This window comes from Sander lucioperca, chromosome 17, assembly GCF_008315115.2.
Source record: "Sander lucioperca isolate FBNREF2018 chromosome 17, SLUC_FBN_1.2, whole genome shotgun sequence".
NCBI classification, from domain to species: Eukaryota; Metazoa; Chordata; class Actinopteri; order Perciformes; family Percidae; genus Sander; species Sander lucioperca.
Window position 1 is genome coordinate 3,463,445 of NC_050189.1, and position 12,505 is coordinate 3,475,949.

Consider the following 12,505-nt stretch of genomic DNA (forward strand, 5'->3'; position numbering starts at 1 on the left):
GCTTGTTGTGTGTCTCTGTTGTAACTCTTGCAGCAATTTATCTCAGTGTCCAAAACAATTTTCTCCTTAGGGAGAGTAATAAAGATACTTTGACTTTCACTTTGATGGCAACAATGTTTAACTGCCAATTCACTTTCTGTTTTACATATGGGCTTTGGGGCAAACAGGAGGCCATCGTGGAGTCTGAGGTTTTCCTCTTCAGTTATTTAGGGTGAATGATGTAAAGTTGTTCATCAGTTAAATGTCAGGTCTGAAATACACTATATACTTATTGTTATACAGCTATGCCATATAAAGTATACATTCAATGTTATACTGTATTTTACCACCCCACTAAAGTAATATCATATAAATAATGATAGATGAAAATAAAGAAACTAAATATGTTTTTTATTCCCCTCAGGACTCGCATCATTCAGTATGCCAGGCATCCTGTTGCATTCCTGTCGTGTTGAATGCGTAGACTGGGGCCTTAAGGATCGAGCTGGTACATGCAAGTGTTCCCAGCAAAACATTACGAGCTGCCTCCTCTTTGCTGCTCTCCGGTGCTTATTACACGCAAGTGCAGTTTCTTATTGTAGAAACAGGCTCACTTACAATCTCGGCAAAGAGATTGACAACTTGCAACAAGGTCCACCACAGCACTAACACTATTAAAACCTTCAGTTTAAGAGTTTTTAGGAGCACAAATGAAGGTAATGTGACTGTACTTCACAGCTGGCATTGAACTCCTGGTCCTGCGCTGAAATGGGCGTGGAGTTACCGAACACAGCGGAAACAGACGAGTGTGTAAGCACGCTGTGAGGGCTCGGGACAGTCAACAGAGACTCCGAGCGGAATAATATGACAGAAACTGGACACAGCGAGTGCGCAAAGATGTGCGGATGATGCTGGAGGTTGCCTCCTGTTTTTAATCTTCAGGTAAGCTTTTTCAAACCACCGGACGCACGGCGACGTGTAACGTAAAACACCGACTTCAAGTGTTGTGTGTTTATTTATGAAAAACTGACTCAAGTGTACACGAGACTGAAATGAACTAGCTTAAAGTTAAATTAGCTGTTGTCCACGCGTCAGAGCTGCAAGAAACGATTTGCATCACTTACCGGTAATTTAGGCACATTTAAACACGTGTAAACTGCGTCACCCACACTTTAATTGACAAGTTACATTATATTCATAGTGGTGTAATTACTTTTTTTTCCTCCCAAGTGTAAACACATTAATTAACACATTTCACACGTTCGAACCTCTCTGGCACTATGTGCCTTTAATGAAAACACACTTCTGCCCAAACAACGCAGTGTAATTTGTAAAATGATAGCTTTACAAATTAGCCTTTTTTGAACTACAGTTTTAAATGCCATTCTTTAATAAATGTTTGTGTGAGGGTATCCTCAAAACAACACTTAATATTGAAGTAAATAATATGTGAACAGGGCACACAAAGTACAAAGCATGCACAGGTATCTTTTTCTCAAACCAGGAAGGGGACACAAATTGGACTTTGTTCAAAGTTGGGGTGGCTGAGCGATGTGTGCAGAAGTATGAGGTAGTTATGTGTTGGTGTGCATGCATGGGCGTGCATGCTACAGTATGACTCACCCACTTGTTCAGTGTAACCATACCTGTGGTGGGCCTAGTGGGTGGAACACACCTCCTGTGCTGGCTGGCAGCCATGCTTTCAGACAGTTTTATTTTTGTAGAGGACACAATATCTAGCTCTAATATATTGCTGTCAGTAGTAGGTTGTGTAGAAGTGTGTTGCCTCCAGTTGTATCTTAATGTCTACACACACACACACACACACACACACACACACACACACACACACACACACACACACACACACACACAGCTTCATATGTTCCCATGCCCATGTGGGATGTGCAAGCTGTTTATCTTTGAAGTTCTCTTTTTGCTCTTTTCTATTGATCTAAACACTCTGTGGGCTTGGTCACGGGGCAGTAGCTGTGGATCAAAACTCCTATATCTAGCCCTTAATAATGTTTGCTGAACATGTGTGCTCTACCATGGGTAGTTTCTATGTGTGTGAGTGGGTGTATAAGCGCTAAAAGGCAGAGATGAAGTGCAGGCCAGGTCAAATGTGCGAGCAAGCTTTGGCGTGCGCCTGTGCTGGCTGTTAGCCAATACAGGTCCCTGCATGTTAACACTGCAGTACCCATCTGGGCAGGCCTGATAGATTCTATAGGCCAACAGTCGTGTGGAGCTGGGACTGTGTTCTCAATGCTCAAAAATACAAAGCAATGTAGCAGCTAAGGTGTGATGTGTGTGTTCACAAGGTGTAAAAAAAGGTCTGCCTTAAAAGGCATCTAAGCATACAATAACACAACTGATGTCAACCTAACATTCTGAGAAAATTGGTTTTGCCTTTGTTTTTTTTGCACATCTATCATATCAGATTGTTGTGCATAAATATATGAAAGGGGAAGATATGCTATATTCTCACCAGGCTCATATATAAGATATCTAAAGGTCACTTTCTGTTCATGTTTATTCTGTGAACTACTTGCACAGTAAAGCACTCAAATGTAAACACATGCATATGCCACAAGACTGATTACTTGAAAGCAGAAGTAGCACTTCATGTCCCCTGTGTACCGTAGGTTGGTAAAGCAAAAGAGAAGTGGACAATGCAAGATGTTGATGTATCTTCCCCTGAGTTCAAAGTGTGAGTGTGTGTTTAAAAGAAAGAGACAGCAGTTCTGCCACACAATTCATCATTGCTTGAATTCCAAGAGATGGTGTGAAAGCATGAGGAAACGGACATTTAACAATAGTTTGCCATTTCAAGGGTTGTACTGTATGTTGCTATGCAGTGAGCTGTGATGTAAAGCTCTCATTTTAAAACTAAGAGCTGGAAAAAAGAGACAAAGATGTCAATTGGCCTTTCTGCAGAAATCCAAGTTTTTGTGTTATTTGATTCAAATATCAGACCTTAAGGTAAGTCTTTTACCAAAACCTTACCATAGAGCCACACTTAGATGGTGGCTTGCTATTTCCTCATAGCTATTGCTGTTTCCTGCTGTTTCATCCAGGAGTGTTGCAAATTTAGATTAGGTTTTGTTGGCTGGCATGTTCGCTCACTTGCTGTTGATTGTACAGCACATGCACCTTGGATCTTTACAGAGTAAGAAGAAAGAGACAGTTTTTGGGAAACAGGCTTGTTTGCTATATTGCTGATATTACATGACAAGATCAATGTTATTCTCTAAGGTAAATATGAAGCTACAGCCAGGAGACTGTTAGCTTTGCTCAACATAAAGGCTTGGAACAGGGGTGAAAAAAAGAAAAACCTGCATACCAGCACCTTTTCAAAGCTAAGGAATTAATATGGTGTATTTTGTTTATTTACTTTGTACAAAAATGAAACATGACAATGACACATTTGTGGTTTTACTGGGGAATATGTGTCAAACTATTTCTTGGCCTGTCGTGGTGACTTACTGGAGTGTAAAACCATAACTTGCATTTACACTTCAGTTATTGTACGTGGTACATAGACTAGCTGTTTCCTCCTGTTTCTAGTGCTTCCCTTCTGCTTTGTGCTAAGTTAGGCTAACCGTCTCCAGGCTGTAGCTTCATATTCATCATAAAGACATGAGAGTGGTATCGATCCTCTCATCTAACTCTTGGTAAGAAAGCGCTTTTCCCAGAGTGTTGAACTTTTCCCTTGATGAGGTCCAATAATGTCATCAAATTGGTATAAAGGTAAAATCTAACCCTTAAATACATTTTCACCTGCAGATCTTTGTTCTAAGATAAAATCAATATCCACTCTGAATCATTTTGGCTTGTAGAAAAATGCACATCATTAGAGCGTAACAGATATTTTAAAGTATTCCTGTTAGAGTTAATGGATGTTTCAAAGGTTAATAATTGTGTCTATGGTACAAGAGTGGAGTCATGCAAATATTCTGTTTGAGGGCACTTACAGCCTCTTAAGTTTACAGTATTTTTCTTGGCCCATCACATATTTAAATGTTTTTTTTTTGTTGTGTGTCTACAGTTTAAAGCATCTTCTGAAGGTCTTCCAGATGTGGCAGAGTTGAGACTTGAGCATCATGTTGGAGCCTTCAGAGCCTAGCCAGAAGATCGTGGAGTGGCTGTCCACCCTCCATCTGTCCCAGTATACCCCATGTTTCCAGAAAAGAGGTTATCAAGTTCTGGAAGACTGCAAGGACCTCACAGATGAGCTCCTCCTGGAGTTTAACGTGCTTCCAACAGGCCATCGTAGGCGCATCCTCCGGAGTTTGGAAGCACTAGGGGTGAAGCGGCCGAGCGGTGGAGAGGAGGATGAAGAGGAGGAGGGAGGGGTAGAGAACAGGAGGTGCCGAAGGAAGCCTGCGCTATACCCGAGATATATCTTCCTGAAGGATAAAAAGAGGGGGACTTCATGTCAGCACCAGCAGCCAAAGGAGACGAGAGAGTACGAGTTGGAGGGCAGTCAGACTTTGCCTCCAGGAGCAGGACTGGGAAGAGAAATTTCGGACGTCCCAGAGAGCAGATACTTTCGCCTGCCTCAACCGGCCCCGCGCAATCCCCAGAACATCCAAACATCGCTGCCTAAACATACCTTTGTCCCTGCCTCCGTGTCCTCCAGAAGCGGCAGTAGCAGCAGCAGCAGCAGCAGCAGCGAGTCCCTCTCCATATCTGAAATGCCCTCAGACTGGGAGATTTCCTCAGAGGATCCCTCACTGTCCAGCACCGACTCTTTCCCCTGTATGGCTGAGGTCCACCCCCCAACGCTCACTGAAGGCAATTGTGGTTTTCAAGGCGACATGGTGGAAAACTCCATCTATGAGGCACAGGGCAGTTTCACGGTTCCTGTAGGTCCATGGCTCACTCGCTCCTACCGGCTGAGGCACCGGCCCGTCCCTGAAATACCGAATCAGACCATTCTGCCACTTCTGGACAGGTAACAGTTAAACTTGGAGGAACAGTTCAACATTTTGGGAGATGTGCGTCGTTACTTTCTTGTAGAGAGTTGGATGAACGGCTGCTGGCGGCAGATTCATATTTCCCATACAGACATGAGAGTGGTGTCATCTTCTCACTTAACTCTCTGCCAGAAAGCAAAGAAGTGTATTTAACAAAGCTATTTCTTTGAGCATGAAGTTTGACTTAATACAAGTTTATGAGCAGCTGAGAACTAATCAAACAAGTTAGAAGAACACAGTGAAAAGCACCTGGAGAAATACATTTTGCACGCTGCCATGGCATGAATGCCCTTTCCCTCTTTGCATTCATACCTGATGGAGAACCTGAGGCTTCTAATTGAATATTCAATTCTGCATTTCACGTTCATTATTACACCTCATGCTATACATTGTTCAACTTTTGAACTGTGAAACAAACTTTCAGAGTTCCACATCTCTATTCTGAAAGCCTTTACGCCTAAATGGTGTTACCTATTTTCCCCACGTGCTGCATTGGTGGTTCTAATCGACTGATATCTCTTCCTCCTCAGGAGCGCACCATCAGCGCAAACAACCAGCCCTGAACACCTAACCGGCTCCGAAGGTCCCATCGGTGCAAGCAGCATACAGAAAGGTACACCGTCTTTCAGCTGCCTCCGCTTCATCTCTGCCATGAATATTTCATTCGGCAGTAGAGTCAACGGTGCTGTTGTTTGCCCGTATGAAAGAAACGAGAGGAGATGAGGGTAGCGTGTGGGTGGGGTGGGGGTATTCAGCAGCTGTGTCGTGGGAAACGGCGTCGCCCCTGTTTCAACGCACATCTCACCGGGAACATGCTCTCTCACATCTTGTCCCTCAGCGAGACCCTGGTGTGTATTCCTGTCGAAGTTTTTCAGAAGTTGTTTAACTTTGCTAACAACACACAGGCTTGTAGTACAACCACTACAAATATGTTTTGAATTTCTCCTGTTCCCTTGCTGTATTCATTGGGCTTAGGCGACCCTCATGTCTCATCTGACGAGATACTACGTGAGCTGCTTTCTGTGCTGAGATTGATGTGTTCTCCCAGGATTATTTGACTCATCGCTTTGACAACAGTCTGTATGAATGTGTGTGTGAAACGCCTGTTAACATGTCAGTCTTTTTGGGACAGTTTCTGACCACATTGTGACATTTTCTCTTGCAGTCATCTGCAGCATATCAACAGTTTTCTGTCCATTTTCTACACTTAATCTCCCCTCACGCACTATTTTTGGCTACCCCTTCCTTCCTTGTACCGTGTACCTTTACTGCAGCAGTCTCTTGGTACAGTAGGCCTTGTTATTCTAACTTTTTCGCTGTGTGGAACAAGACAGGGAGTGAGACTTGAGAGAACGGCAAGACAGTATAGTGGATTGGGAGGAAGTAAGAGGAGATGGATGCAAAACAGGCTGAGAGACGGAGGAAGAGAGGGAGCCAAGACGGTCCCAGAGCAGGGTAACAGGGAGCTCGACTAGCAAGCTAAATTTCCCTTCACAGCAAGGTCTAGCAAGGTGTTATTTGACTTATCATTTTACCCGAGCATATTTGAAAAGAGATGAGATCCAAAACTTGAAAAAGAGCAGTGCAGTCTTACAGTATTCAACCAAAACTTGCTGTTGGAGGCTAACCGAATTTTAGTTATCACCCCCCCAAAAAAATGTCATTGAGAAAACACTTGTCTATCTAGTGCTTCTTCAGGAGTTCTGCGGCAACACAGCACACTAGGCAAATCATCATTTAATCATCAATGACTAAAAAAGTAATAATAATTGCAGTTAAAAGGCTTTTGGTTGTACAGTGGCACATACACACACTGCTCAGTTTAATGCACTTCCCTTTTTAAGCACTATAAATGTATAGGGTAGTTGTTTCTGTGCTGTGGTGTTGACAGACCTCACCTTGTTGCACACACATCCCATTGTTAGCAGAAATTCACTGTTAGTGCTAAGCCACACATCAGAACAAAGAAAAGATTGTATGTACTAGTGCTGTAAAGATAAGTGAACTGACAGAAAATGTATGGACAACAACTAAGTTCTATTATTGTTATAATTGTGTTATATGTTCACAACTATGTCCAGCCTGCAGATCTAGAAAGCTTACTGTACATTTTCAAACAATACTTTAAACAACTGTTTTTGTTTCATAAATTCATAAATTGCTGGCAAAGCTTGCGCTAATATAATACTAGAGAAATCGTAATAGACAGACAGAAAATGTTCTAATTAGCACCACAAAGTACAGCTGAGACTGATGGGGAAGTTTATATTACTGTAGATTACTTTTTATATTAGTATTTGCTCATGTTTTTAAATATATATTTTGCATTAGCTTTCTTAAGGGGATATTTACTTAAATCTACAGTCAACCTTACAACATATTAGTAAAAAAGGAACCTAACAGCAACAATAGACAAAATCATCACATCAAAACATCAAAATAACAACCCCTATTATTGTTATCCTAATTGTCATCATTTAGATGAACAAAATATTTTTTCTTAACTAGTCACCAGTTTATTCAGGGAGCCTGTGGCTGAAACAATAAACAGTTTGGTGACTAATTTAAATTCAGATGGTGACAGTTATGCCTCCTCTATGCTCCGTGTGGTAGTGACACAGAGGACTGATAATAACAATCTGACCTGTAACTCCCTGACTTAAAAGAGCCGAGACTTCATTCACAACAAAATCAATCTCCTCACTAAATCCAAACTTATGGCGGCATCTAGGTCTCTTCCCAGTTGGCGACTTTAGAGCGAGTCTGTTCAGTAGCAGATAAAGAAGCAGTGTGGTCGACTTGAAGTAACAATGGCAGAAACCGGAGGCAGAGCTAGTGAGGGAAGAATAGAGGGAATCAGACAGGAATTGAGTACAGTTGCGTGAAAATCGTGAGTGGCCTGAAGGTCGGCTGATAGATGATGACTGATGGTTGCTATCTGCCCACCAAGCCTGTCCACAGAGGGTGGCTGTGTTGGAGTGGATTTTATCATCAAGTGAACTGACCCCATCATAGAGCTTACCAAGCCCAGTACATGACCTTTGTGCCCTTCTGTAATGGCCTGAATTGTTTGAGAGTGTGTGTCAGTAAAGCTTTAAAAAGTAGTACATTCACATCTGTATTGGCATGAGTATGTGTGTGTACTTATTTGACTGTCCATCCTTTTTATGTCTGTTTGTCTCAAGGCATGTTTATGTGTCAGAGTGTATTTCTATCTTTGTCTGTGTGCATATCTTCCTCTCCACCAGTGTCTATGTGTGTGTCTAGCCCGTGGCTGCGTCTTTTGGCCCTCACAATCCTCAGGAGAGGGTGGTGTCATTTTTCACAGTGACAGGCAGTAGCCCACGCAGGGTGGCCCCCAGGTCTCCAGACTAATAGTGTCTGGCCAGAGTCTCTCCACTCTTCTTCTTCGCCTTCGCTTCCACCGACCACGGTCCCTGCAGCAGCCAAGACAGAGAAATGGCCTTGGCAGGGACTGAGGAGAATCGTACTCCCAGTTGGGCAAGGAAAAGGCCGAGGCAGAGAGATAGGCATACTAAAACAAAATTTAATTGGTTTACTGCTTACATGGATCAAATGTTGGCACATTTATTCAGATCAATGAGTTGGTTTAATCAAAGGGCACTATAACATCTAAGTGATTTCAAATTTAACTGGAACAATCCTGTTAAGCTCCTTACTTTCATGCACCATGTTTAGGCCTTCACACTGTGTTCTGCAAGTTTCAATGCAATGACAAAACCACATTTTTGTTGTTTCTGTGTCCTTTTTTAGCTCCACTTCAAAGAACCTTGACGCCTATTGCTCCCTATGGAGAAATGTTCCTGTACAACAACCCTGAAAGCACTCCGGTAAGACAGTGTACACTCCCACTAGTGGACAGTGAGTACCGGCTTACCAAAGAGGAACAGACGTTTCTCAGATCTTCAACACTATCAACGGTGTTTCAACCACAGTCTGCACACCAAACCTCCCTCTCAGTGTTAATGTTGTCACTATGGACACACAGCAGAGTGGGAAATGTGCTTGTTTCAGTTTGCCTCCTGAGGTTAATGGAAATGTCACCTAGCCACTAAAGTCAACATAGCTTAGTGCACTAACACGATAACAGTGTCTGACTGAAAGATGGACATTTTCTTTTCATCTGATGTTAATCTATTTTGTGCTCTATAGGACCAAGGCACTAAAGATGGGTTGCAGAAGGGTTTTAAGGGCAAGATAAAACAGAAGAAACAGAGGTATGGAATGCTGATGTAATGCTGCTGTACCATGCTCTGGTTGTATTTAGATGTTGAGAAAATGAACAACTGACCACTAATTCCGTTTTTGTAGTTACTGTTTTCAGTGTAGCACATTACTACATGTAAAAAAGTAAAAATCTTTCATGTCTGTACGCTAATTATGGAGCTAGAGTCAGAAGGCCATTAGCTTAGCTCAGCATAGAGACAGGAAGCCAGGGGCAACAGTTGTTTATTGCGTACCCAAACAGAAATATAAAAACAAGTTGTGGTTTCATCGGGAGTTATGGGCTGTAACTATTTCTTGGCCGGTTGCAGTAAATTCCTTTTGCTGTTCAGCAAGAAAAAGTTACATCACGTAGCTCCTAATAAAACCAAAACTTCTTACGTTTTTGTTTATGTATGGATAAAACAAACAAGATACGTGTTAATTAGTAAAACAGAGTCAAGCTAGCTGTTTCTCTCTGCTCCCAGGCGTTATGCTAAGCTAAGCTAATCGCCTTCTGGCGATGACAGTATCTTCTCATCTGTCTCCTAAAGTAAAACAATTATTAGAATATCCCTAAACTGTTCCTTTAATGCAATCTATGCTCCTCCAGAAAAAAGATGAATAAACGGAAAGAATCCATGGAACAAAGGTCTCCCCCTGCTCCACCTATCCCAGACCCCTACAAAGAGGAATACTCAACAGTGAACGAGTGTGCCAGCATTTTGCCACGATGCAGTTTGGACCAAAGTTTTGTAGTGAGCCCTGAGGGTCATGCTGTGGGACTAACTTCCTCTGGCCCTAAGGATGGATCTTTAACCATGGTGGAGTGTGACCTCTACTCGGAGCCTGCAGACGCTATTCGGGTTGTGACTAAAAATGCACTGCCTGATATTTCTCCATACGCATGCTTCTATGGAGCCCCCAAACACCAGGTGCTCAAAGTGGGTTGGCTGGACAAACTGTCGCCTCAAGGGTAGGTTACAGTTCTGCCGAAGATGATAATTGTGGTTAGAGACTCAGTTCAGATTATCAGATATTAGAAATTAATTTTTAGTTGATGTAATGATACATGGATCTTCATGAAATCCTCATGAATGCCAGTTTTACTGCAGCTCCACATTGCATAAGCAATGTTATGCATACTTATTTTCTATCAGTGCATGTTCTCACTCAGTTTTACAAGCTTACAACTAAACAACCTAAAATGTGCCTCATGCTACTTCCCGTCAAAGCACACTGGCACAGTCATCACCACAGTCAGTCAGCTACTGCTTCCTGTTTTTTTTGCAGACGCTTTACACTGCACTTTTTTCTGCTTCCCCCTGTGTCTTTTATCTTTGATAACCATTTAAAACTTATAAATGGTATTATATACAGAAGCCCGAAGCAGATCCATCCATAATACATGGCACCATCGGAAGGAAAGGAAGATGGGATATGAACTTGTAGTATTGAGATGCACAATATGTCTGCTGTGACTTAGCTTGGCTTTTTTTCCAAGAGTCTCTTGGAGCCACATGCTTCACCATTGTTCAGAACCGGAGCTATCAATCAATTACTCTACTCTACATTCTCCTTCACCACCTGATTTGCATAGGTTTGGCAAACTGCCCTTGGGCTGTTGCATATTCAAATCGGAAGTGCCCATTTGTTTTGATTATGCTAATTGACAGATGTTGTAATGAATCAATGGCACTCTTGATGAAATATGAGTACCTGTTGAGAGCAGATTTAGTTACTGGCTTACTGTATTGACCGTTTTAGATTTGCTTTGCTTATTTCACTCAAAACTGGTTTAGTTTGTTTGAACAACTCGGATGGGTTGAATTTGCGCTTCACCTTCTCTTTGCAGAAATTGTGTTTATCAACGGAGGTGGGTGAGATTCGATGGCGAGAGTCTGGCGTACTACAACAATGACAAGGTAAGTGTGAGAAAAACACATGCACGTGTTCACACTTCCCTTCCCTTCTCCTGTTGACACACCCACATTCTCTACCTGCACACTACCGAAGTCATTCCCCCGTTACAGAAATCTATACCATGAGCAGCTGAGCCAAGATCTGAGTGTTCCCTTCCCTTCTCCTCCTTCTCACCATCATCATCATCATCATCATCATCATCATCATCATTATCATTATCATTAGCTTGGCAGGGTAAAGAATGGGGGCAAGGACAGAGCGACATTACGCCATGCATGACAGGCCAGCACTCTCTGTGCCCGCCCAGCCATACAGTAGAGTACATTGATGTTGGCACTTGACCAGTTCCCCGAGAAAGAAAGGAGAGGGAAGGTGGAGGGAGAGACTCTCCTCTCTTTTTGCCTCCCTCAGCATTTCTCTCTCCCTGTACCTCTCTTCATTCTCCTTCTGTCTGATCTCAAAGATATTCAGTTTACTGTCATAGAGGAGTGTAGAAACTAGAACATATTCACATTTAAGAAGTTTGAATCACATAATTTGAACTGGTTAATCGATTATCAAAATAGTTGGCAATTAATTTAATTGTTGACAAGTAATCGATTAATCATTGCAGCTGTATCTACCCGTTTAGTCTGGAAATGTTTTTGCATAGCGCCAACATTTACAAACTGTTTTTGGCTTCAACTGTAAATGAGGACAATATCGTTGTATGTGACCATGTGTGTCCCTTGGAACTACCGTGCTGTTTTTTTTTTTTATTATTCTTTCTTTTGAATTTGTAATTTAGCTTGTTCCGATCCATTTGCTACAAACCACTACACTTTACATCACAGGTAACATTTTTGAACACTGTGTTAGAATGGTGTATGTTTGTCTGTAGCCTCCATTAGCTTTATTTATTAATTAGGGCTGTCAAACGATTATTTTTTTTTTTATTTTTCTATAGTTAATTGCATATTTTATCACATGATTAAAATTCTATTATTTTGCATTTTAGAACAGTTTTTAAGTACATATTAACAATCGAAAGCAATTTTTACCAGTGTATCTTGATTGGGAATCAAATGAATGTGAAGAAAGTTACTTTATGAACTTGATTTTAAGATTTGTAATTATTTATTTACTGTCTAAACAAAAGAAAAATGTGTCATTATTGCACAATTCCTCCAAGTACGTAACTAAAAAACTAAAAATCCCTATCCTTACCAGAGTCAATATAGTGTTTAGTAACTCCTAAATAATTTTGATTACTCACTGACGTCCAGTGATCACCGGTTAATGAGACCGCGTTTGCAGCACCTTGCAGCAGTTCCACTATGGCTGCTTTCTCCGTGTCATACAGGCTGTGCGTGGGGCTGCTGTCCCCTTGGACGGCAATGAGACTGGTCAGAACATGCCAA

At 41.8% G+C, this 12,505-nt stretch overlaps 1 protein-coding gene across 3 annotated transcripts in view; it reads left to right on the top strand.

Annotated features, from left to right (window-relative positions):
- The first annotated feature begins 593 nt into the window (after nucleotides 1-593).
- The window catches only part of zmp:0000000660 (arf-GAP with Rho-GAP domain, ANK repeat and PH domain-containing protein 2), a 127,818-nt gene continuing 115,906 nt past the window's right edge, over nucleotides 594-12,505 (top strand). The window contains exons 1-7 of one of the 3 annotated variants that reach the window (XM_031289899.2): nucleotides 594-921; nucleotides 4,028-4,936; nucleotides 5,489-5,571; nucleotides 8,733-8,809; nucleotides 9,132-9,196; nucleotides 9,796-10,158; nucleotides 11,038-11,107. In XM_031289899.2, the coding sequence (XP_031145759.1) occupies nucleotides 4,083-4,936; nucleotides 5,489-5,571; nucleotides 8,733-8,809; nucleotides 9,132-9,196; nucleotides 9,796-10,158; nucleotides 11,038-11,107 (1,512 nt within the window). In that variant the 5' untranslated portion in view covers nucleotides 594-921; nucleotides 4,028-4,082. Of the gene's footprint in view, nucleotides 922-2,851; nucleotides 2,962-4,027; nucleotides 4,937-5,488; nucleotides 5,572-8,732; nucleotides 8,810-9,131; nucleotides 9,197-9,795; nucleotides 10,159-11,037; nucleotides 11,108-12,505 lie in introns of those variants that run through there. The other 2 variants (XM_031289900.2, XM_035994020.1) reach the window with 2 other exon arrangements.